A 22,022-nucleotide genomic window follows, 5' to 3' on the forward strand; every position below is an offset into this window, starting at 1 on the left:
TTATACTATTTTTAAATGTTAAGTTATGGTGGAGAGAGATTTTGGGCTTGTGTTTTCACTTCTAATGTCTTTTTTTTTTTAGCCCTTTCTCCCTGCTAGAGGGTAGAGCATATTCTATCTGGCTCAAGATAGAAAAATATGAAGTCAAAGTGAGATATTTGTAAAACAGTACTCTGGGAGGGAAGAGTGGTGTCTTGTAAATCAGCAAATGTCTTTCTTCCTACTTCTTTGCTTTTATTGCTGGTGCCGAACACACAAAACCATCTGAGGGTTGGTGAGTAAAAATATGCTCGAAGAAGAATTCCTGTTAAAGGCCAGATACCATTCTACCACAAAGGGGGATTTGGGAGTGTCTGCTAGAGTAAGGAAAATAACAAAAATTACGTTTTTAAGTTAACGTAACTAGATAAACTTTCAATTTAAGTAACTTAATTTTTAATAACATGAAAGTTAGAATAGAAGAACTTTTTTTCTGACTGGGAAATGTTTTAACTTTAAAATAGATGTTAATACTTGAAGTTTATATGTACACAGTTACCTTAATGTACATTTTATTTCTATAAACTTGACTATACATTTGTTAATTGGTACACTGATTCTGTTCGTTCATGTTTGTTTTTTTTAGGAATTAGCTCTCCGTAGCCAGTTACCAACATTGGAACAGGATGGTGGAACTCAAAATCCAGTATCTTCTCCGGGAATATCTCAGGAACTGAGAACAATGACAACCAATAGCTCAGATCCCTTTCTTAACAGGTTGGTGAGAGTTGCTACTGGCCAGTATCTGCAAAAGATCACAGCTTTTAAGATCATTTTGCTGAGTATTTGTCATAGGCTTTTTTGAACATCTGTGTGGGCCAAAAACCATAGCTGTAAATGAATCTCTCCTTAAATGGCAACTACAATAAAAGTTGAGGATTAAAAGCCATCTCCTGTGAGAGGAAGTGAGCTGTTCAGACTTGCAGAGGGGATATTTATTCAAAGTCAAAACGTGTTTGCTTCTGCCTATACTGTTGACTAACAGTTATTTAAAATTACAGAATCATGAAGGAACATGTGAATGCCTTTCTGTGAAAGCAAATGAACTGCATCCAAGACCTCCTTAGGACTACATTGTAAAGATCACTGGAAGGAATTTTCCACATAGGTGTTTGGTCTGAGAGGTTTTGCTACAGCCACGTTGTAAGGCCTTGTATTCTTAAGGGCTATAGTTCAAGGAGATAAAATGTAAGGTTGTGCTTCTTTCAAGAAATGCATTAAGATTAATGATAATATTTGAAAATAGCATAGCTTAAGGTTGCTTTTGAATGAGTTACCACAAATCTTGGGTTTTAGGCAGATTGCAAAAATGTTACTGTATGTAGTGCTATGTTGAAAACTGCACGAGCTGAAACAGGTCATATTCCTTGCCTAAAGACCATTTAAAATTAAGATTTGACTAAATCTGTTTCATTCTTTAAGACCGTAAAAGATATTTCTGTTTTAAAAAATATGAAAAAGTACTTTCTGGTTTTTGTGCTTTTTATTTTATTTTTTTTAACCAATTTTAAACACACTTCAAAAAATATTTCCAGGTATTTTGACTTAGGAAAGTTATTATACTACTATTTCAGTTCTCACCAGTTGAATTGAAAGCTTTACAGTTCTGAGAAAAAAACAAAATATCTTATCCTGCTAAAAATACTTGGTATAATAGAATTTCGCATCATTTGCCCAGCCTTAAGATTGGTTCTGGTGGTCTAGTTGGGAGATTTGACTTTGAGGGCTTTCCTAAATGAATTTAAGTTTGTATTTACTCTTCTGACACACATACACTTTAAAGCTCTGCCAGAAATTGGGTGGATTTTTACAAGATTATAGTTTCAAAATTAAACTAAGGCTTAATAGGAAAGGTCATAGCACAGAACGTCTTTTTTCACAAGGAGAATTCTAGATCAGTGGAATTCCAGCACCCATCTTAATTGACGGTATGTATTGATGCAGGGATAAAAGTAAACTATTTAGAAAAATGGATAGATGGCATATTCTTCCACCAATAGTTTGTGAAGATTCTTCCTTAACATTTAAGAGGACAACTGGGCTGCACTCTGAGCTTCTGTTTTCTGGTAGGATCACAGAGCAGCAGATAACCAGTGTGCTTCTACTGTTGTTCACCTCTGTATTCCCAGAGGTCGTTCAGTGTCTGTCATGTAGTCGCACATACTCTGTGAATGTTTACCAAGTGATGGGGGCTGCGGGAGGTGGGGTTCTACAGGGAGCAGTTCCGGGTCAGAAAAGTGGACCTGTCAACTCTGTCCTCAGGAATGCCCATGTGCTTCCCTGTGCTTGGAATGAACTCTGCACAACTCTGTAAATTCATCCATTCTGTGTGTCTGACATGTGCCCCATGCTTAGCAGTGGGAATAAAGTGATGACTAGGACCAGGCCTTGGCCCAGATCAGGGCCGGCAAAATAAAAACAAACCACATCCTGAGGACTTCTCAGACATGGCTTCATTGTTTACAAATGGTCTCAGAGGCAGGTTTGTGTTTTCTTGGATCTGTGTGAGGCTTTTGAATCTTAGCAAAATCTGGCAGAAGCATTAGAGCAAACCAGTGATTGCAACAGAAGGCGTGAGGGGGAGAGGGGAGACGAGGCAAATGCACTGAGAAACTTAGGGAAGAAATTTTGGGCACGGAGCACTTAAACTTGAGCAATTGTTAAAGCTTGTCTTTACTTTTTTTTTTTTTTTAACTTTTGTATAAGTTGAACAGCTGCTTAAATGTCCAATTTGGGGAAAGTTACAGAGACCATTAACAGTAACAATTGCCTTGTTTCAAACTTCTTTCCATAAGATGTTCTGAACTTAGTAGAATACAAGAATTTTGCAGTCAAAGCCAGCTGATGTCTACGTGCTTCTGGCTCAGGAAAGTGTTCTATTTATGAAAGCAATATTCTGATGATGTTTTTTATCAGACCTGTGTGAAAATCTGGGAAACTTTTCATTTAGCCTAAAGTAAAAATCTTCTTGGCTCATGTTTTCCTGTTTTACTCAAGGGGTGTGCCTCATAGTTTTGTTTTGTTATGTTTTTTAATCTTTCCTTCAATTTAAGCTATATGGTGTTTATCTTACGATGAGCCGTTTGGGTCCACCACCCCTCTACCACCACCACCCCAAATAAAAGCAGGGGTTTTTATCTTATCGTCAGTGACTCATCTGTTTTGGCCCAGTCCAAAAGGAATCCTGGTTCTTTATTTTGGGTTGATTTTTTTTCCTTAGCTTACGCTCTCTGCACCAGAGCTGGGAATTTACACAAGTCTAGTACAGGCCTGTCTCAGCGCCCACCTGGAGCTTGTGTTTTTACCTCTGTGCCTATGCTGTACCACCTGGGGAATTGAAATCTTGAAACAAGTGAGCGGATCCCACCAGATTCAAATGGTATTACAGAGAGACTACCTATGTAGTTAATTTTCCGTCAGCTGGGAAAACTAGGTGTACCAATGTGACATTTATCTTTTTTTCCTCTACTGCCACGAAGCCCAGAAGCTAAGGAGAGATCTTGGCCCCTTAAAGCTGCCAACTTCAGTTAGGATTAACTTGTCTACTTCACTTCATAGCACATGGGCTGTGTCTGGACCCTGAAGGAGGGTGCTTGTTTTGGACGTTGCAGGGCAAGAATTTTTTCTAATCTTCTAATCATGTTGGTGTTTATTTTTGCCTTCAATCAATTTTTTAAATTTTTGCATCAGTCTTTAACTCTTGTTCTTTGCAGTGGCACCTATCACTCTCGAGATGAGAGTACAGACAGTGGACTGAGCATGAGCAGCTACAGTGTGCCCCGGACTCCGGATGACTTCCTGAACAGTGTTGATGAAATGGATACAGGTTGGTGTTCTTTATTCCTGTCAGTAAGTAACCTGACCTTCTGTCAGAAATAGTCATGTAATCACCGGGTCTCTTAAGCCATTGTTAACAGAGGTGATTGAGAAGAACACCCTACAGCTCTAGTTCAGATTGAACCCGTGTTGTTTCTATAAGGTGATTTATAATTTAAGTCTCTCCTCAGTTTTTAATTGTCATAAATATATTAGCTCTATTTGAAAATAAAACTGATGACATAACTTATTTTAGCATGTCCAGTTGGGTTAGGTGACTAAGTAATTGGGGACCCTATTCTTCGTTTTGGAGGAAGACTTCTGTATGTGATTCACTGCCTGTCTCCCTTTTCTCTGAGGGCTTTTAGTCCAGCTAAGGTTTTATGGGGCTCAGAAGTCAGGTGGGAGAGGCTAGGTGGTGGGGCTTACCTACTTTATTGTTCTCTTGGAGGAGCTAAGAAATAACCTGCCTCATAGATGTAATTAAGGAACCATTTCCCCTGTGGCTTACCTGGTGACCCTGGCTTTACAGCTCTGTCAGAGTGCATGAATTGCCTGGAAAATGAAGCCATTCTCTATCTAGCTAGTTTTTTAGCAACTAGCTAGCTAGCTAGTTCTTTAGCTGTCAGCCTGTCTTCTGAAAGTGCTTGGCAAGTCTTTTGTGTCTGAGCTCTTTTAGTTCATGGCTTTGATGCTTCTCTGCTTATCTAAATCTTAATCGCCCTTAGGAGCCGCCTCAAATCCATCTCTTTCACAGAACCTTTCCTTACTTCCTTATTTTTCTCTTCTCCAAACCCCTACAGCACTTAGTGGCTTATGTTATTTTTTCTGAAAGTATTCTCTGTTGAAGTTCTGTAGAATGTTAATGTTGTCATGTGCAAAAAAGCGTCTGTGGCCAGGTAAGTTTGGGAAACCTGGAAGCATATTCAAGAATTTCTGGGAGACTTGTTTTGTTATTATAAATGTGAATCTCCAAGAGTGGAAAAGAGTATTTTATTTTAATGTTTCCCAAAAGAGTACTTAACGGGACAGACTGGTCTGTATCCTTTATTTTTACATTTAATCTTATTATGACGGTACAGTTCTGCTACTGTGTAGTGTACTGGCTCTTTCTCCCCTTGCTGCATAACTTTCAAAGGATTTTTTTTTTTCATGATCCTCTTCGGTGCTCAGCACGTAATAATAAGCAGTCAAGGTATTGATTGAATATCTGAACGAATGCAAGTAAATTTGGGATTGTCTTTTTTTTTTTTTTTAATCTCTGGGTTGTTTGGCTTAAAATAAACCCTGGGTTTGAATTCAGCAGGTCAGTCAGGAGTGTTTTTCTTTGTGCATTTCTCTATGCTGATGTGATACAGCTCTGAGTTAGCCTTTCAAAAAGAACTTCGTTATCTCTCCTCCAACTAGGTGATACTATCAACCAAAGCACCCTACCCTCACAGCAGAACCGTTTCCCAGACTACCTTGAAGGCATTCCTGGGACAAATGTGGACCTTGGAACACTGGAAGGAGATGGAATGAACATAGAAGGGGAGGAGTTGATGCCAAGTCTGCAGGAAGCTTTGAGTTCTGACATCCTTAATGACATGGAATCTGTTTTGGCTGCCACCAAGCTAGATAAAGAAAGCTTTCTTACATGGTTATAGAGCCCTCAGGTAGACTGAATTCTAAATCTGTGAAGGATCTAAGGAGATAAGACGTACATACCTGAAATTTCCCAAATAAGGCAGTCGCAATCTTCTGGCTCATACAGAAAAAGATGAACAAACGTCCAGCAAGATTCTTTCATCCACTATTTTGCTCTTCTTGTCCATTGCTGCTGTTAATATATTGCTGACCTCTTTCACAGTTGGCTCTAAAGAATCAAAAAAAACTTTGTTTCTTTTGCTATTATAACTACTGTTCGTTTTGGGGGCTGGGGAAAGTGAGCCTGTTTGGATGATGGATACCATTCCTTTTGCCCAGTTAGATGTTCAACAATCATTTTAACTAAATACTCAGACTTGGAAGTCAAATGCTTCATGTCACAGCATTTAGTTTGTTCAAACAATTGTTTCTTCAGCTGCCTTTGGCCAGTGGAAAAACATGACTTACTGGTCTGACAAGCCAAATATGTTGTATGTGATATTAAGTACTTAATGCTGATTTGAAAAGATAGCTGAAACCAAGGCTGAAGACTGTTTTACTTTCAGTGTTTTGTTTTGTTTTTTTTTTCCTCCTAGTGCTATCTTTAGTCACGTAGTGACCTTGATTTTATTTTAGGAGCTTATAAGGCATGAGACATTTTCCATAGAAATATATTAATTATTGCCACATACGCTAGTATAGGTCTTGTGTTTTTTTTGTTTTTTTTTGTTTTTTTTGCGGGGGGGTTGGTTGGTTTTGTCGGAACCTAGGCAAATTACTTTATTAGTGAATCTGTTTATAATGGTAGTGTGGTAAGGTTATTAGAATTCTTTTGGTGAAATCTACATTTTCTCATTTTTTACCATCTTATTTAAATCTTGATTATCTGCTCTCTATATACACATACACACTTATAATGTTTATGATAGTGTGATAGCAGAGTATATCTTTTTTTGTTTAGGTTTTCCTGCTTTTCCGTTTATTTTAAAATGGTAGCTTTGAATGTATGCATTTAGAATACATGGCTAGTAGTATCTATTTTACTGATAATTGAAATCTGGTCGGAGCAGTCTGCAGGTGTTTGAGGTAGTTCAGTGTTCTACAAAAGGGTACTGTTATGGATAGTGCCTTGAGAAGTACCACATACCCTCTGGGCATACAGTAAATATTATCTGATGAATTTGAAAGCAGCAAACAAAAAATGGCTTTATTTTCCCTTTGGTTACTCCCTTAGGCTAATTTTATCTTGATGGGAAATCACTGAGTAGGTTCATAATGTGCATGACGGAAGTAAGCTCCATATAGTAGATTACCCTCCTTTAGCTTTGGAAGTTTACCTTCACTTAGCTTTGGAAGTGAAGTCTAGTGCTTTAGTTCTCATTTGTAATGAACACATTAAAGACTAGATTGAAAAATTGCCTACAAGATTGGTCTTTCTTGCAAGACTTGCTTCTACTTCTATATGCTGAAAATTGACCCTGGACAGTGTGTAGAACGCTGGAAGGTCATGAATTAGTGGTAAAGTGATCAGATTAATAAATGTATATTGGTAGTTGAATTTAGCAAAGAAATAGAGATAATCTTGATTTTACCTTTATTTTTACAGGAAGAGATATAACTAGAGTATGTGTCTACAGGAGTAATAATGGTTTCCAAAGAGTATTTTTAAAGGAACAAAATGAGCATGAATCAACTCTTCAGTATAAGCTAAAAGTAATAGTTGGTTGTGAATTATAGTGGCACCAGCTAACACCTCTATGATTAAGGGTCTTTTCATTGTTTCTAGGATAAGCCCTTATTTTCAAGGGTTTATAACACACATAAAATCTCTCCTGGCCAAAGCTGCTATGAAAAGCCTCTGCTTGGGAAGATACATTTTTTTCTACTTAAAAAAAATCTAAGTATTTTGGCCCTTTGATTTAGAGGAGTGCAAAAGTTGAGATTAAGGCGTTTTATATTAAATACTTTGAGTGCTCAAGAAGTGCAGTCACTGTGTATATAATGATTTATAGGTTGACGTTCATAATGACTCTAAGGCTTTTATTAAGAAAACATCAGAGATTAAATTTTGAATTAAGTTTGGAGGGTAAAATGGCCATTGCAGAAGCATTGATTTTTAGAGCAATAAGAAATTATACTTAGAATGCATAATTGAGTATGTAGATGGTGCAGCATGTTGTTGTTTTCATGTGCAGAAGATCAAAGCTACTTGGAAGGAGTGCCTACAATTTGCTACTAAGCCACAGATTAAGGTTGCATTTTGTATATCAGCAGAGTAGCTTTAGATTTGGGGGAGGGTGGGAAGGTAGAGGGGTTGTGAAGACTTAGTGGGACCTTGATAGAGTATAAGCTTCTTTCTCTTCAATAAAGATTTGTCTTGCGTCTCGCTGTCATTAAAGGCAGTTGTTCCTAAAATTTCAGTCACTTAAGTACACCCACAAAACAAGAATATGCAGCTCTTTATTTCCCCCCAACTTTGATTTCCCCAGTTATACCTCAATGTTGTAGCAGCACTGTGGTACCTGACAGAGCTTTGATCTTATCATACGACCTGAAGGAGACCCAGGAGTCCTTTCCTCTTTTTGAGTTTGAATCACCGCCTTGATGTGGTCTTGCTTATTTTATGTCCTTGTTTCTAATGTAAAAGTGTTTAACTGGTTGTATTGGGTAGCATTGGGATAAGACTTTAACTGGGTATTCTTGAATTGCTTTTACAATAAACCAATTTTATAATCTTTAAATTTATCAGCTTTTTATATTTGTGTTCTTTTCAGTAAGGGTTTCTTAGATTTACTTACGGCTGATGGAGCACATTGACTGGGAGTTTCAGAACTTTCAAAGCACTATTTGTTGTAATAACTTTTTCTAAATATAGTGCTTTTTTTAAAAAAGAAAAAATAAGGAAGTGATTTCTTCTTTTTACAAAAAACCTTGCTGTTTTAAGTATTCATATTAAGTAGATGCATTCTATATGGAACCATGGCAGAGAGACTGAAAAATATCAGTAATTATGTAATTCAGAATTCATACCAATCAGTGTTGGAACTCAAGCAGTGCAAAATGAGAGACAGCTTCCAGTGATTAACAATTTTGTAGCTTTTGCACATCTGACAAGTGAGTGCTCAGATGAATTTTGTCTTGGCAAGCATGTTTTTATATGAATTGTGGGTGTGCCTGTCTTAACAATTATTTTCTGTATCTTAAAAAAGTATTCTCCACGTTTTAAATGTTTTATATTAGAGAATTCTTTAATGCACACTTGTCAAATATATATATATCGTACCAATGTTACCTTTTTATTTTTTGTTTTAGATGTAAGAGCATGCTCGTATGTTAGGTACTTACATAAATTGTTACGTTAATTTTTCTTATGTAATACGTTTTTGTTTATATGGTTCAAATATATTCTTTAAACTCTTCTTTGTTGTTTTTAACAATTGGTAATATATAAGACTTTTTTTTGGCTTCTTAATGGTCTTCCAGTAGAATAAGTACTACTAATAGAAGAAATTAAAAAGTGATTTCGGTAGTAACTGGTAGATAGGTTAAATTAAAGGTTAGTTTTGCTTCTTATAGTTGAGCATGACATTTGGGACTTTTGAAGTACAGATAGATAAAATTCAAAGAATTTTATCTGTCTGTACTCTATAGTTAGCCCATCCCCATCAGTCATAGTATGTGAGCGGAATTGTGCCTCTATTATCCTGAAATGACCTTAGAGCATATAACAGCACAGAGGAAACTGAGGAGTGACACTCACTGCCTTCCCAAAGAGCCTTTGGTTTTACTTCTCCAAAATACACTCTCATGGTCTCTAAAATATAACATGGATATTAGTGATAATTATCACTTACAGTTTTTACATATAAAAATATTGACATATTTAAGTGGTAGGTCCTGAACTTTGAGTAAGAAGTAGATTTGTCTTTGAAGATGATTTATTTTTGTGTGTTTATAATAGAAGCCCTCGTGGTGCAGTGGTTAAAATGCTTAGCTGCTAACTGAAAGGTTGCCAGTTCAAACCTACCAGCCACTTCATGGGAGAAAGATGTGGCAGCCTGCTTCCATAAAGATTTAAACAGCCTTGGAAGCCCTATGAGGCTATCCTACTCTATCCTTATAGGATCGCTGTGAGTTGGAATCGACTAGAAGGCAGTAGGTTTGGTTTGGTTTTGGTGTGTTTATAAAATCTTCATTTATTGACTTCAGTTTTCGTTGAGGCAAATCTGGAAACTTCATATTTTGCTATGTATAATTTTAAAACATTGTAAATATATGTAAGGAAACATTTGGCATTTCAACAATCTTCCCATGTATAGTTTAGTGACATTGTGTTTATCATGTGGTTCAACCATCACCCTTATCCATTCCTAAATTATGCAATGTATAATTTCTCACATTAGTAGACCACTAATTTTGTGTAGCTTGAAGTTGATCATTTCCATTATTTAGTGCACAATATAGTGGTCATATGCCTTAATTCAAAACCATGTACTCTGTCTATAGATACAGGAGTTGTCGTAAGGAGTGTTACACTTAATGGTTGGAAGTTCAGCAGTGTGAGTCCAGGAGCCCTGGTGGCCCAAAGGTTAAGCACTCAGCTGCTAAACTAAAGGTTGGTAGTTCAAACCCAACCAGCAGTTCTGTAGGAGAAAGACCTGGTGATCTGCTTCCATAAACATTACAGCCAAGAAAATCCTATGGGACAGTTCTTCTCTATCACATGGGGTCTCTCTCTCTGAGTCAGAATCAACTTGATGGCACCCAGTAACAACAACAATGTAAATCCACCTTCATTTTGAATTCTGTGAACCAGAATTGTACAACCTTTAGTTAACTCCATAGTCTGATTACTTAGAAGAACCTACAAATTTGGATTATGGAAGAATAGCCTCTAGAAAGAACAGGGCAGACAGTTCTAAATATTTAAGAAGTGTAGTAGTCATGGGGTTGCCATGAGTTGGGTCAACTCGGCAACAACATAATAGTCTTACTTGGAACATGATATTCATTTACATAATATTTTTTCTTAGAAAGACCCAAATTAATTCAGTAAATGAATTGCCTGGCTGGAATAAACAGGAAAGTGTGTCTTCCAAAGAGAAAGAACAATAACTAGTAATAAGAAGAAACCAAGATGGTTACTAAGGAACGATGAATAGACCAGTGGGTTGTGGATTTCCGTCTTGTCAACTGAGGTTGCAAAAGAACACCAACCCCAAAGACCTCATCCCATTTTCTTACCTTCTAAAATGGCAGCCAAACCCTCCCTGATCCTTGGTAACCTTCAATTACACTGAATACCTGGATTTATTGAGTAATTTCTCTGTCATCAGGTAAATACACATGCTCTCCTTTGAGCTCCCGGGTTCATACACAGTAGTACCATTGGAATAGAGTGTCTGGCCCAGTGTCTGCTCTGTTGTCCCTATTCCCCTTTGAACTACTGGTATTTTGTCACTTTAGTCATTTGATCCAACAGCCTTTCAATTAAAAATTCACTGAACTAGAAATCAGATGAGAATTACGTGACATCTAGTACTACAGTCTTTGAAAATCACACATGAAATTTTTTTGCCATATTATCTGGATACAAAAAACTCCTATATAAGTAAAATTGATAATTTCCTAACTATAAACATAGCTTTAACACTGGCAGACTTGTTACTACCACAAATGAAAACAGTTACAGAATCAAACTAACAAAACAAAATGATATTGAAAAGATATTCTGAATTTTAAAATCAGGTGTATTTTAGCAGAAAACAAAACTCCCAAACTAAGATACTTCCAAGCTGCCGTGATCCTGTTACAAGTTAATTAGGCACTGATGTCTGTGTGCTATTCAAAGCTGTATTTAAAGAACTCCGAGCCAAGATTCTATTTGCAAAATGTCTGAACAGCTACTGTAGTACCTAACAGAAGAAAAGTGAAACTAAGAATTACAATACTGAAACTTCTTGCAATTGATAACTAGTTTGTACTGGAATGAATATGGCTTGTTTCTTAATAAAAGGAATTTCTCTAAGGAATAAAAAAAGAAAGAAAATAGGATCTAAACTAGTAGGATACCTTTAGTTAGCATGACATTTTGAAAATCTTAATGTTTTCATGTTTTATTTAAAAACTTGTATTTAAAATAGTCTATGAATTAAACATCCTCGTTTGGTTGTAATTTTCGTCCTGGAGATTATTAGAAGCCATATCATAGCTCCTTTTAAGGAATTGATTCAGTTACAAATCAGGCTCCTGAGTTATAGTAGATTTTCACAGGATTAAAATGGTTCTACATCTAGCCAATGTAAAGAAAAATGGATGTTCTCAACCTGTGGCTTAAGTGACAGAATTTGAGAATAAAGCATTGCTCCATTTTAGTACTATCTCCATGAGCTGCTGAAGCCAGCGACTCAAAGCCAGAGAGTGAGTGATGGATTGGGAAACTTGGCTGAAGGTCAGACCTCTTCCTCAGGTGAGCCTTGTAGCAACTTGTATGTAAGCACCTCTCCTTTCTACTAACCAAGAGGTAAGCATATTTGCATCCAGGGTTCGGAGGTAACTTACTGGCAGTAGAGCTGCAGGGTCTGAATGATGGTCAGATTATCACAAATGTATAAAGCCCCGATCTCTGGTCACCATGAATCAAGACCTTGGGTTTTATGAGAGAGGATCATGTTCAGGAGCAGCTAGGCCACTGGGCAGCTTGAAATCACACTGCAAAAACACTATTTATGTGCAGTATCCTAAGAGGGCCATTTGCTGTGGTGTTTTCTCTCTACGCACCAGTAGGTCTCTTGAGCCCTGTAAAATAATCTCAGTGAGACTGGCCAGGGAATTTGAGATTTAGGTTTTCTCTTATAATCGAAATCATTAGTAACGTGTAGCTCCTGTATATTCTAGGCCAAAGGAACGTCTATAGAAATTTCTACAGAAATTCTATTATCTGCCTTGGGATTTGCAAACCAGCATGAGCCCATGTACTGTTCAGTCTAAAAACTACTGATGCTGCACAGGGGAATGCGTATGTGAACCAGCTCAAAGTTTCCCTTTGAGGGATTTTAGAGTGCAAAGGCCCAACCAAGTTTGGAGTATTGTTTAGGAAATTAAACCCTGGTTTGAGCTAAAAACGAACTACACCTACCCCTCGTTTATTGACTCTCGTTATCTGACATTTCACATTTGCGACAATAGTAAAAATCTGACTATTTTGTGCATTAACGACATACGTCTGGCAGAAATGAACGCCAAGGTGCGAGGTGAGCATAATGCTGGCTGTGATGGTTATGTGCCAATTTGGCTGGGCCATAATTCTCTGTGGTTTGGTAGTTACATAATGCTGTTATTTGGCAGTTATGTAATGATGTAGTCATCCTCCATTTTGTGATCTGTTGTGAGCATCCTTCATTTTCGCATGGCAGATTTTTGCGTGAGGCAGATTTTTGCATAATGACCTGGTCTTTGGAACCTAGGTGTGTTGATAAGTGAGGAGTGGGTGTATTGACCAAGTCCCTATCTGTCTTCCAAAGTCACAAAGCAGAATTCTCAAGGCCTGAACACTTTTTTCCCATAGTTTTTATTCTATCCTGCTGAATATGGCAAAATTGAAAAGCAAAGTATTCCAATCATATTGATGTCCTGTTGCTGTCACTTTCTGTAGAACTTGGAGGCTCTACGACTTGTTTCTATCCTGGGATAAGTAAAAATATTATAATTTATACCATCAATCTGAGAGACTGGTTGGTTACAAGGGTCAAAGTAAATGTTATAAGAGCAACTGGTAAACTGTTGAGATTCTTTAAAAGCAATATTGCTTTTTAATATGACTGTAATCTTTCTAGTGTCACCTTGTTTATTACTGAATAATTCAAATGAGTCCTTCAAATTTGAGTAGATCTACTCAGGTATTTCCATAGTTACATGCGGCTCTGCCTTGATCTGTCATTAGTATCCATACTAAAAAACCTATTCCTCCCCACTTTTAAATATGTGAATACTATTTTAATATTTTATAATTACCAAAATATATTACCTGTTCCACGTACTACCCTATCAGGCCACACCAAATCCTGTAAAATGTAGATATGATTATTATGGTTACCAACTATGTGTCTCAAATCTAGGTCCAGATCCCATATTTGTGGTTGAGAGGTGACCAGTGGAAGTTGAGAGTAGTCCATAACTGGGAATCATTTTCTCTGTGAAGCTAACCCTATTTGTTGGCTCTCAAAGTTGTCTTCTTTATTTCTTGTTCCTGACTTCCCTGCCCCTGGCCCCACTACAGAGGGCAGGCGAAGCTGTGTTTTCCACATAGGAAAGCCTAGGAAGACGGCCACAACAATAGTGCCCTCCTGGATTAGCAAGTCATTCTTCCATTTTTCAATATTTATGCACTTGTGCCACAAACTCAGATAGTATTCTAGTACTGAGTAATAAATGGTATGGTAATTTTCTCCAGGAGCTGACAAATTAGTGAAGAAGTTAAAACTGTGTGTTAAGTTCTGAAGAGTAGTTCATACAATGTACCATGGGAGAATAGAGGGGAGATTACTTTCTCCTGGGATGATCAGGAAGGGACTCCTGCCAGAAGTGTATAAACTAGGCATTGAGTGGTGAGTGCTAACCAACAGAAATGGTGTTACAAGCGTGAGGCAGGAAAACTAAGCATATTTAGGGAACGGGAGCATTTCAGTCTGGGCTATAAACGTGTAACGGATGTCCCGTTCTAAGCCCTGGGAGTACAATAATGAACAAAACAAAAATCCCTGCCCTCATGAAGTTTACATTCTAGACAGACCAGGGCCAGATGATAATATGTATGTGGAGTGCTCACCTTGTGTTAGGCACTTTTCCAAGCACTTTCCGTGTATTGATTCATTTAATCCTCACAACGCGCCTATGAGGTAGGCACTACTCAGTTTTGCAGATCAGAAAACTGTCACACAGATCACACGTCTCTGAGTTGTGGATCCAGACAGCCCAGCTCCAGAATCTGACTTATTGTCACTACCATCTGCTGCCTATGACTTGAATTCCAGAGTAAGAAATTTGAATATTAAATTAGCAATGGAGGCCTTCGAAGTTCCTTTGAACAAGGGGATAGTATTATGAAAAATTATTTACCATACAGGCTATTGCCTAAAATTCTAAGAAATTATTATTGAAGTTATCCCAAAGGGTAACAAAAGGGCTAAGCACACAAGTGTGGACTGGAGAAGATACCGTAGTTATCTGCATACACATTTCCAGATATTAACAGGGAACTCTGGTACCCCTGATTTGTTCCCATAATATTATGGATCATTTTTTCCCAACTTTTCTGGCAAAGGGAAGACAGGAGCAGGTGATGATTTCAAAGGAAAAGTTGAATTGGTTTCCCCAATACTATACTCAGACTTGTCTGCCCAGGCAGTGGGTACAGCAGAATAGAAGTAATTGTGTGCCATTTATCATACAGAGACAAAAATTAGGAAAAATGGTGTCTGAGCAGATTCCTGACTTGTGAAATTTACCTCAGGCAAAGAAAAACTGGGAAATTTAAATTCATGAGGCCACTAAGGGCAGCTACTGTTTAGGGGGCATTGGAGAGGAATGGACCAAATAAAAAGCCTGAAGAAAACTGAAATCATAGACTGATGAAATCCTTTGCCCAACATAGATTTTCTGTTTAGTCATACATGTGTTTGCCAGGCACTTTTCAATTTCAATAAATAGTATTTGAGCACCTGTCACATGCCAGGTTCTGGGCTAGACCAGGAGATATAGCATAATCCCCACACTCAAGGAATTTAAAGTCTAATGGGAAAACAGACCTTAAATAAGTATGACAAGCATTGGGTAGTGTGCATTTATCAATGAACAGAAAATAGAAGCATGAATTACATGCTCTGGGTGGCAATGTCAGAGCAAGAACAAGGAGTAATTCCATATGTACTAATTCAAAACTTTGGTCTGAACGCTTTGGCACTGCCCATGCAGATGGTAGAGATGGGTGACTGAAGGAAGTGTTTTTGCACCTGAGTGCGGACATGACAGGTGATGTGCAGCAATCACAAGACAGCGTGAGAAGAAACAGCATGTCGGAAGTATCTTCAAGTACTACTTCAGTTTAAAGCTGGCTCACTAGAGAACCAGTGGCAGCAGAAAGACCAGGCAGGCTCACCAGTAGCACTATGCCACCCGAGATGGGTGCTATAATGTTAAAACACGTTGTTCCCCAAGATCTGAAAGATGGCATGTTGGGGAAGTGAGGAGGCCCAGTGGGAACAGGAACCCAGTAGTATAGAGTGTTGACTTGTTGCTAATACCCTTCACTCCGGAGAGGAATCAGCCCTAAAGAAATTGGCTCAAGTCCCCCAGTTCAGAAGACTAAATCATGTCAGGAAGAAAATAAATGAGTTCGTACAGGGAGAGTAAAACAAATACCTGTGGTCTTCACAGAGTCCCTGGATGGTGCAAATGGCTAATGTGTTCGGCTGCTAACCAAGAGGCTGGAGGTCGGAGTCCATCCAGAAGTGCCTTGAAAGAAAGGCCTGGCCATCTACTTCGAAAACATCAGCCATCAAAAACCCTATGGACCTGAAAGATATTGAATTGGAAAATGTTGTGTTACATGTATTTTTACAAAAAATAAAAATTAAAATATATAATTTATTAATAAATAATAAAACCCTATGGAGCACAGCTCTACTCTGAAACAATGGGTTTGTCATGAGTCAGAGTCAACTCAATGGCAACTGTTTTTACAGAGTAAGCAGACTCGTTTAGGAAAATACTGATTTATTCCATCGATAGGTCTTGAGCTCCTACTAGGAATAAGGCGTTTTGCTGGGAGTAGAGTTAGGGCAGTGAACAAAACAGAACCCCCCTGCCTTCATTGAGCTTACTCTCCAGGGAGAGGCAGACTTGAAATGTTTCACGGACAAGTATCTGACTATAACTGTTATCATTGTTACCAATAAAGAGTTTGGGGCCGTGAAAGCACGTGAAGATCTGGGGAATAAAGAGAGGCTTCTCTGTGGAGGGCCATTGCAGCCAAGACCTGGAGGATTAGGGAAAGATCACCAGTTAGGGGCCAGAGCAGGGGGCTTGTCATGCCAGGGAAATGTAACAACATGTTCCTACGGCTTTGAGATGAAAAAGAGTGTCTATCAGCCCTGAAAAAAAAAAAAAAAAGGCTGTGTGGCTAGAGCACAGTGAGAGAAGCAGTGAGGTAGACAGGGCTGTCTCCAGCAATGCCTTGCAGCCATGCTGAGGTTTTGGAATTCAATCCTCAGAGCAGCGGAAAGCCACTGAAGAGTTTTAAGTAGGGGATGACGTGGATTTAAAAGATTGCACTACTGCCAGCCTGCTGGGCTAGAGTTAGCTGGCATCTGGATGTCCCGGGACGTCTCCTCAGCCTAGTGGGACTCCTGGGCCAGGTTGGGGTAGAACTGGAGCTGCAAGCAGAATTTCCTCCAGACCTCACTGTGCATCCAGACCCCAGGAAACACCCACAAACTTCCTGGTGGGCCAGACCCCTGGGTCAGGGACCCACTGCCGAGGACTTGGGAAATGTGGGAGGGTGTCAGTGGGGCCTCTTGACTTTGGAGATCCTCTGACCCATGTCTTCTAGCCCCCCTTAGTGTCCATAGCTTCATAAGTGAGAGGCAAATACGTGAAAGTGGAAAAGCATTGTAAACTATAGGGTACTGAGCACGTGTGTGAATGCCTCCTTCCACGTCCTGGGGCCTGTCCCCTCTGTCTTAGTTATCTAGTGCTGCTGTAACAGAAACTCTGCAAATGGATGGCTTTAACAAACAAATTTATTCTCTCATGGTCTAGTAAACAAGAAGTCCAAATTCAGGGTGCCAGCTCCAGGGGGAGGCTCTATGTGTCGATTCTGGGGGAAGGTCATTGTCATCAATCTTCCCCTGCTCCAGGAGCTTCTCAGTACAGGGACCCCAAGTCCAAAGAACTTGCTCTGCTCCTGGCTCTTCTTGCTTGGTGGTAATGAGGTCCCACTCCTCTCTCCTGGACGCTTTCTTTTATATCCCAAAAGAGATTGACTCAGAATACCATTCCTGTAGATTGAGCCCTGCCTCAGTGTAACTGCCTCTAACCCTGCCTCATTAATATCCTAGAGGGTAGGATTTATAGCACATAGGATAATTACATCAGATGACAAAATGGTAGACAACCACACAAGACTGGGAATCATGGCTAGCCAAGTTGACACACACATTTTTGGGGGATGCAATTCAATCCATAACACCCTCCGAGATTCCAAATTTGGGGCCAGGGTGGAGGGGAATTGATTGCAAAAAATCAGGAGACAATCAGTGTCACTGAATTATACATGTAGAAATTGTTGCAATGGTGTATCTTTTTGCTGTGCGTATTTTCACTCAAAAATGAATAGATCAAATTAAAAAAAAAAAAAAGATTAGCTGCTGTGTGACAGTGAATTAGAGGGGTTGGGTGAGCATGGTGCAGAGGACCAGTTAGGAAACCACAATAGTAGTCCAGGGGAGAGGTGGTGGTGGCTGGCAATAAGGTTATGGTACAGGAGGTAGAGAGAAACTGTGCAATGAGTGCTTGGGGGATAAAAGCAACCAGCAGGATAATGGACTGGATGTGGTAGAGAAGGAAAAGGAAATCACAGAGGTAGTTCCCTCAGTATGAGCAGCTGGGTAAAGGGAGCTGCCATATTAAGGTACGAAACAGTACACGGTGAAATATCCCAAACAAAGAAATGTGTTGGCTAAGGCAGATCAAAAATTAAAGTTACTGCCTTGTTTAAAAAGGGCTTGCTGCTCTGTCAATCCCATATCAGCTTGCACCTGTGTTGGTACCAAAGACAACTGACTTAAATGGTGAACTTAGTGGGCAACTCTTGGGTTGTGTTTGATCTCATTAAACTCTACCATGGAGAACCAAGAAATTCCACAAATAACTAGACCAGTCCTCCTGGGAAAACTCCTTTAAAAGCCAGAGCAAAACCAAAACAAGCAAACGAACAGTCCCAAATGAACAACACAAATTTAAAAGACAGATAATTGCCACTTAACTATTTTTAAATGCAGAACGTATCTGCGGATGGTTAAAATAAAAACCTGAAAGACTCTCTCATTTAAAATAATATAACGAGAATGTGGGCAATTCTGTTATTTCATCCCTAGCAGGAATTGACTCCACTTTTCCATTGGGCTTTGTATACAGGCAGCCCCCAGGTTAAAAACATCCTACTTAGGAACAACTCATACTTGTCCTTTAATGTTATGTAAATTTACCCTCACTTTGAAATGATCGAACCAACCTCTACTTGCAACAAATTCTTCATCACAATGACCTTCACTTGCTGCACGTGCTTTTAAATCATTGAAAAGGCTTTGAGCCTTTTCTTGGCACTAAAGTAAGGCTAAATAAGAACCATATGCACCTGTTCTAACTTACCAACTTAAAGACACAGAAATAGATCGCATTCGTAAACCGGGAACTACCTGTGTTTTAAAGTTGGCCAGAATGCCATGTGTGGTTGATCAGCACTTCACACCTTGTTTACAATGGCCTGGAGGAACTATGTTATTGGCATCTGTCCAGCTGTTCTGGCTGAGTTGCCAGGCTGAGAAACCTTCTTTGATTGGGATAATTGGGGCAAAGGCCAGGCTGAGTGAGTGAAAAGTCAGATGATCCAGTTGGGTTTTTTTTTTTTTTAAGAAGAAATGCCCCAAACCTGAAGCTGGACTCTTAGACCCCCTCTCTTTATTCCCCCAAACAAGCATCCAGGAAAGAAGAGACTTGTTGAAGGTGCTACCCAGTTCTTCCCTGGCCACAGCACCCCGTCCCCCCTCTTTGTGCTAAGGTGTAAATGGCACCTGGATTCCAAGAGCACTTATTCAGCGCACATGGTTGCTGAATGAATCAGAATTGATACTGAGAATCTCCCCTGCACCATCCCAGGCATGGTGAGGGCTACCAGGGCTTCGTGAGACATTGGTGGGCAAGAGCCTGGACACCCAGCCCAGGGCAGCTTGTGAGGCACACAAAGTCATGGCTTGGAAGCCTGATCCATCAGAGTCAGAAGCAGACAAGATGTGAGATAGGGTTCATCCAGGTTTCAAAATCAGAGAATTGAAGAACTCTCCAGAGAAAATGGAGGCCCAGCATGTTAAGTGACTTGCTTAAAAACATACAGTAAATAAGTGGTAGAGACAGGAACAGAACCTTAGACTTTTGACTCCAGATGAATTTCTCTACGCTGATGTCACTTTTACATCAGTGCATAAGGTGAAAATCACAGAGAGTCAACACTGTTCTGAATAAAACCCTGAAATTGCCTCTAGACAGTGCAGCAAGGTGCTCACGCTTTGGAAGGCACGTTGGATTGAGACTGAATGAAGGAATAGCAGATGCAGCTCGCCCGTTTCATGTCTACTCTGGAGCCTGTGGCTTTTGAGTGGAAGGGCCAGTGAAATCACCAAGGCAACTATGATTTCTCTCTCTCGCTCTTCTTTCTCTTCAGCATGTGTGATTTAATTTGTGTAAGTTAAATGGGTGGTGAAGTGCCTACTATATGTCAGTAACTGTACCGGACAAGGGAGAGAGAATGATAGCAGCTAAACTGCTGTTGCCGTGGGAAGTTGATTTTTGGCTCATACGACCCCATGTGACAGAGTAGAACTGCCCCATACTGTTGCCTAGGCTGTAATCTTCAGGGGAGCAGATGGCCAGGTCTTTCTCCCACAGAACCCCTGGGTGGATTTGAACTGCCAACCTTCCAGTTAGCAGCCAAGCACTCAACCATTGTGCTTCCAGGGCACCTTTGCTAAGTTGTTAACGCCAAAAAATCAAACTCAGAGCCGTCGAGTTGATTCCGATTCATAGCAACCCTATAGGACAGAGTAGAAGTGCCCCATAGAGTTTCCAAAGAATGCCTGGTGGATTTTAACTGCTGAGCTTTTGGTTAGCAGCCATAGCTCTTAACCACTACACCACCAGGGTTTCCTGCTAAGTTATTAAGGGAGCTAAATGTGTGCCAGGCACTAGTCTAAGAGCTTTATTAACTCATTTAGTGACAATAATGAACAAGCTTGCCCCTCACTTTCAAAGAGCTCATTGTCTATGGAAGTGGCTCTACATCCCGGCTGAATATTTGAATCCCTTGGGGAGCTTTTAAAAAACCCTGATGTGTGGGTTCATCCACCCCAATCCTCTAGGGATTTTGCTTTAATTGGTCTGGGGTAAAGCCTGGGCTTGAGGGTTCTTTTAGAAGCTCTTCAGATGACTTTGATATACAGCCAGGAACAAGTGGTCCAGGGTCGAGGAGAGAGAGATGTTAAGTGGCAATAAGAGCTGAGTGTGCCACAATCTGGGTCATCTCTTTGTACTAAGGGGGCCCACAGGTGGGACACCTAACCCAGAAATTGAGGGTCAGGAAGAGATTCCCAGAGGAGATGAAATGTAATTATTCAAGTGAGAGAGGGGGTCGCTTTAGGCCTGGTTCTGGGCAAAGCATGTTCTAGGTATTTCCATCATGTCTTCTGGACTCAGTTACATAACTGGCCCTGTTCCAGCTGGAATCTTTTAGCTTTAAAGAGCCTGAGCAAGTTAAGGAAACCCTGGTGGTGTAGTGGTTAAGAGCTACTACTGCTACCCAAAAGGTCGGCAGTCCAAATCCACCAGGCGCTCCTTGGAAACCCTATGGTGCAGTTCTACCCTCTCCTTTAGCGTCACTATGAGTTGGGATCAACTCAAAGGCAATAGGTTTTGTTTTGGTTTGAGGAGGTCAAAGCCAGTCTGGCACTCCTGAAGGCATGGGGTCTCCCGCACCAAGCCTGGCATTGTTTCCACACCCAACAAGGGGCACCTGTTCTCTGACTGGGCCTGCAGTTCAGCAAAGGAGACTTATCTCTAAGAGGGACTGACCAGAGCTGGGCACCAGGGAGAAGGGACCTGCCTTCTTTGAAGTTCTCCTCCCTTTCTTAGCATAACTTTCTATAATCCAGCATAATCCTTAGGGGGAGGGTTCTTACCATGAACTCCTAATTAATATTGCAGCTACACTATAGATTATTTGGAATAAATTTTATGTGCAAATTTAGGGTTTGAGAACTATTCATAACATTACTTTTTATGGGTAAATTAATTGTGGTTAGAAACAACCAACTGGCAATGGATTTGGACAGCATAATCCAGCTATCCATATTGAATCTGTATAGTACACATTTTAATCCAAGGTATCAATCAGAGCTGTTAAAGAAAGTTCATATAAAATATAAAACTTCCATAATGGGGCCTAGTTACATCAATTTGTCATATACAAAATTGTTTAGTACTGGCAAAAAATGGGAGAAGAGTGTGATAGATTCAAAACTGAAAAAAATCTGCAAGTTAACTAAAACTTTAAACTTCTCATCAATTGTTTTTATTGATACGTTTAGAAAATTTAAGAGGAAAACTACACATGAGCGGTGACAAGGTATCTTAGTTATCTAGTGTAACTATAACAGAAATACCACAAGTGGATGGCTTTAACAAAGAGAAATTTATTCTCTCACAGTCTAGGA

General features: G+C 39.6%; 1 protein-coding gene across 9 annotated transcripts in view; it reads left to right on the forward strand.

Moving 5' to 3' along the window:
• Nucleotides 1-9,344, forward strand: part of YAP1 (Yes1 associated transcriptional regulator) — a 131,423-nt gene extending 122,079 nt beyond the window's left edge. For all 9 annotated transcript variants that reach the window (XM_064288844.1, XM_010595421.3, XM_010595415.2 and 6 more), the window contains 3 exons: nucleotides 626-756; nucleotides 3,753-3,865; nucleotides 5,263-9,344. In XM_064288844.1, coding sequence (XP_064144914.1) covers nucleotides 626-756; nucleotides 3,753-3,865; nucleotides 5,263-5,501 — 483 coding nt within the window. In that variant the 3' untranslated portion in view covers nucleotides 5,502-9,344. The remainder of the gene's footprint in view (nucleotides 1-625; nucleotides 757-3,752; nucleotides 3,866-5,262) is intronic.
• The last annotated feature ends 12,678 nt before the right edge of the window (nucleotides 9,345-22,022 follow it).

Source organism: Loxodonta africana, chromosome 7 (genome assembly GCF_030014295.1).
Source record: "Loxodonta africana isolate mLoxAfr1 chromosome 7, mLoxAfr1.hap2, whole genome shotgun sequence".
NCBI lineage: Eukaryota > Metazoa > Chordata > Mammalia > Proboscidea > Elephantidae > Loxodonta > Loxodonta africana.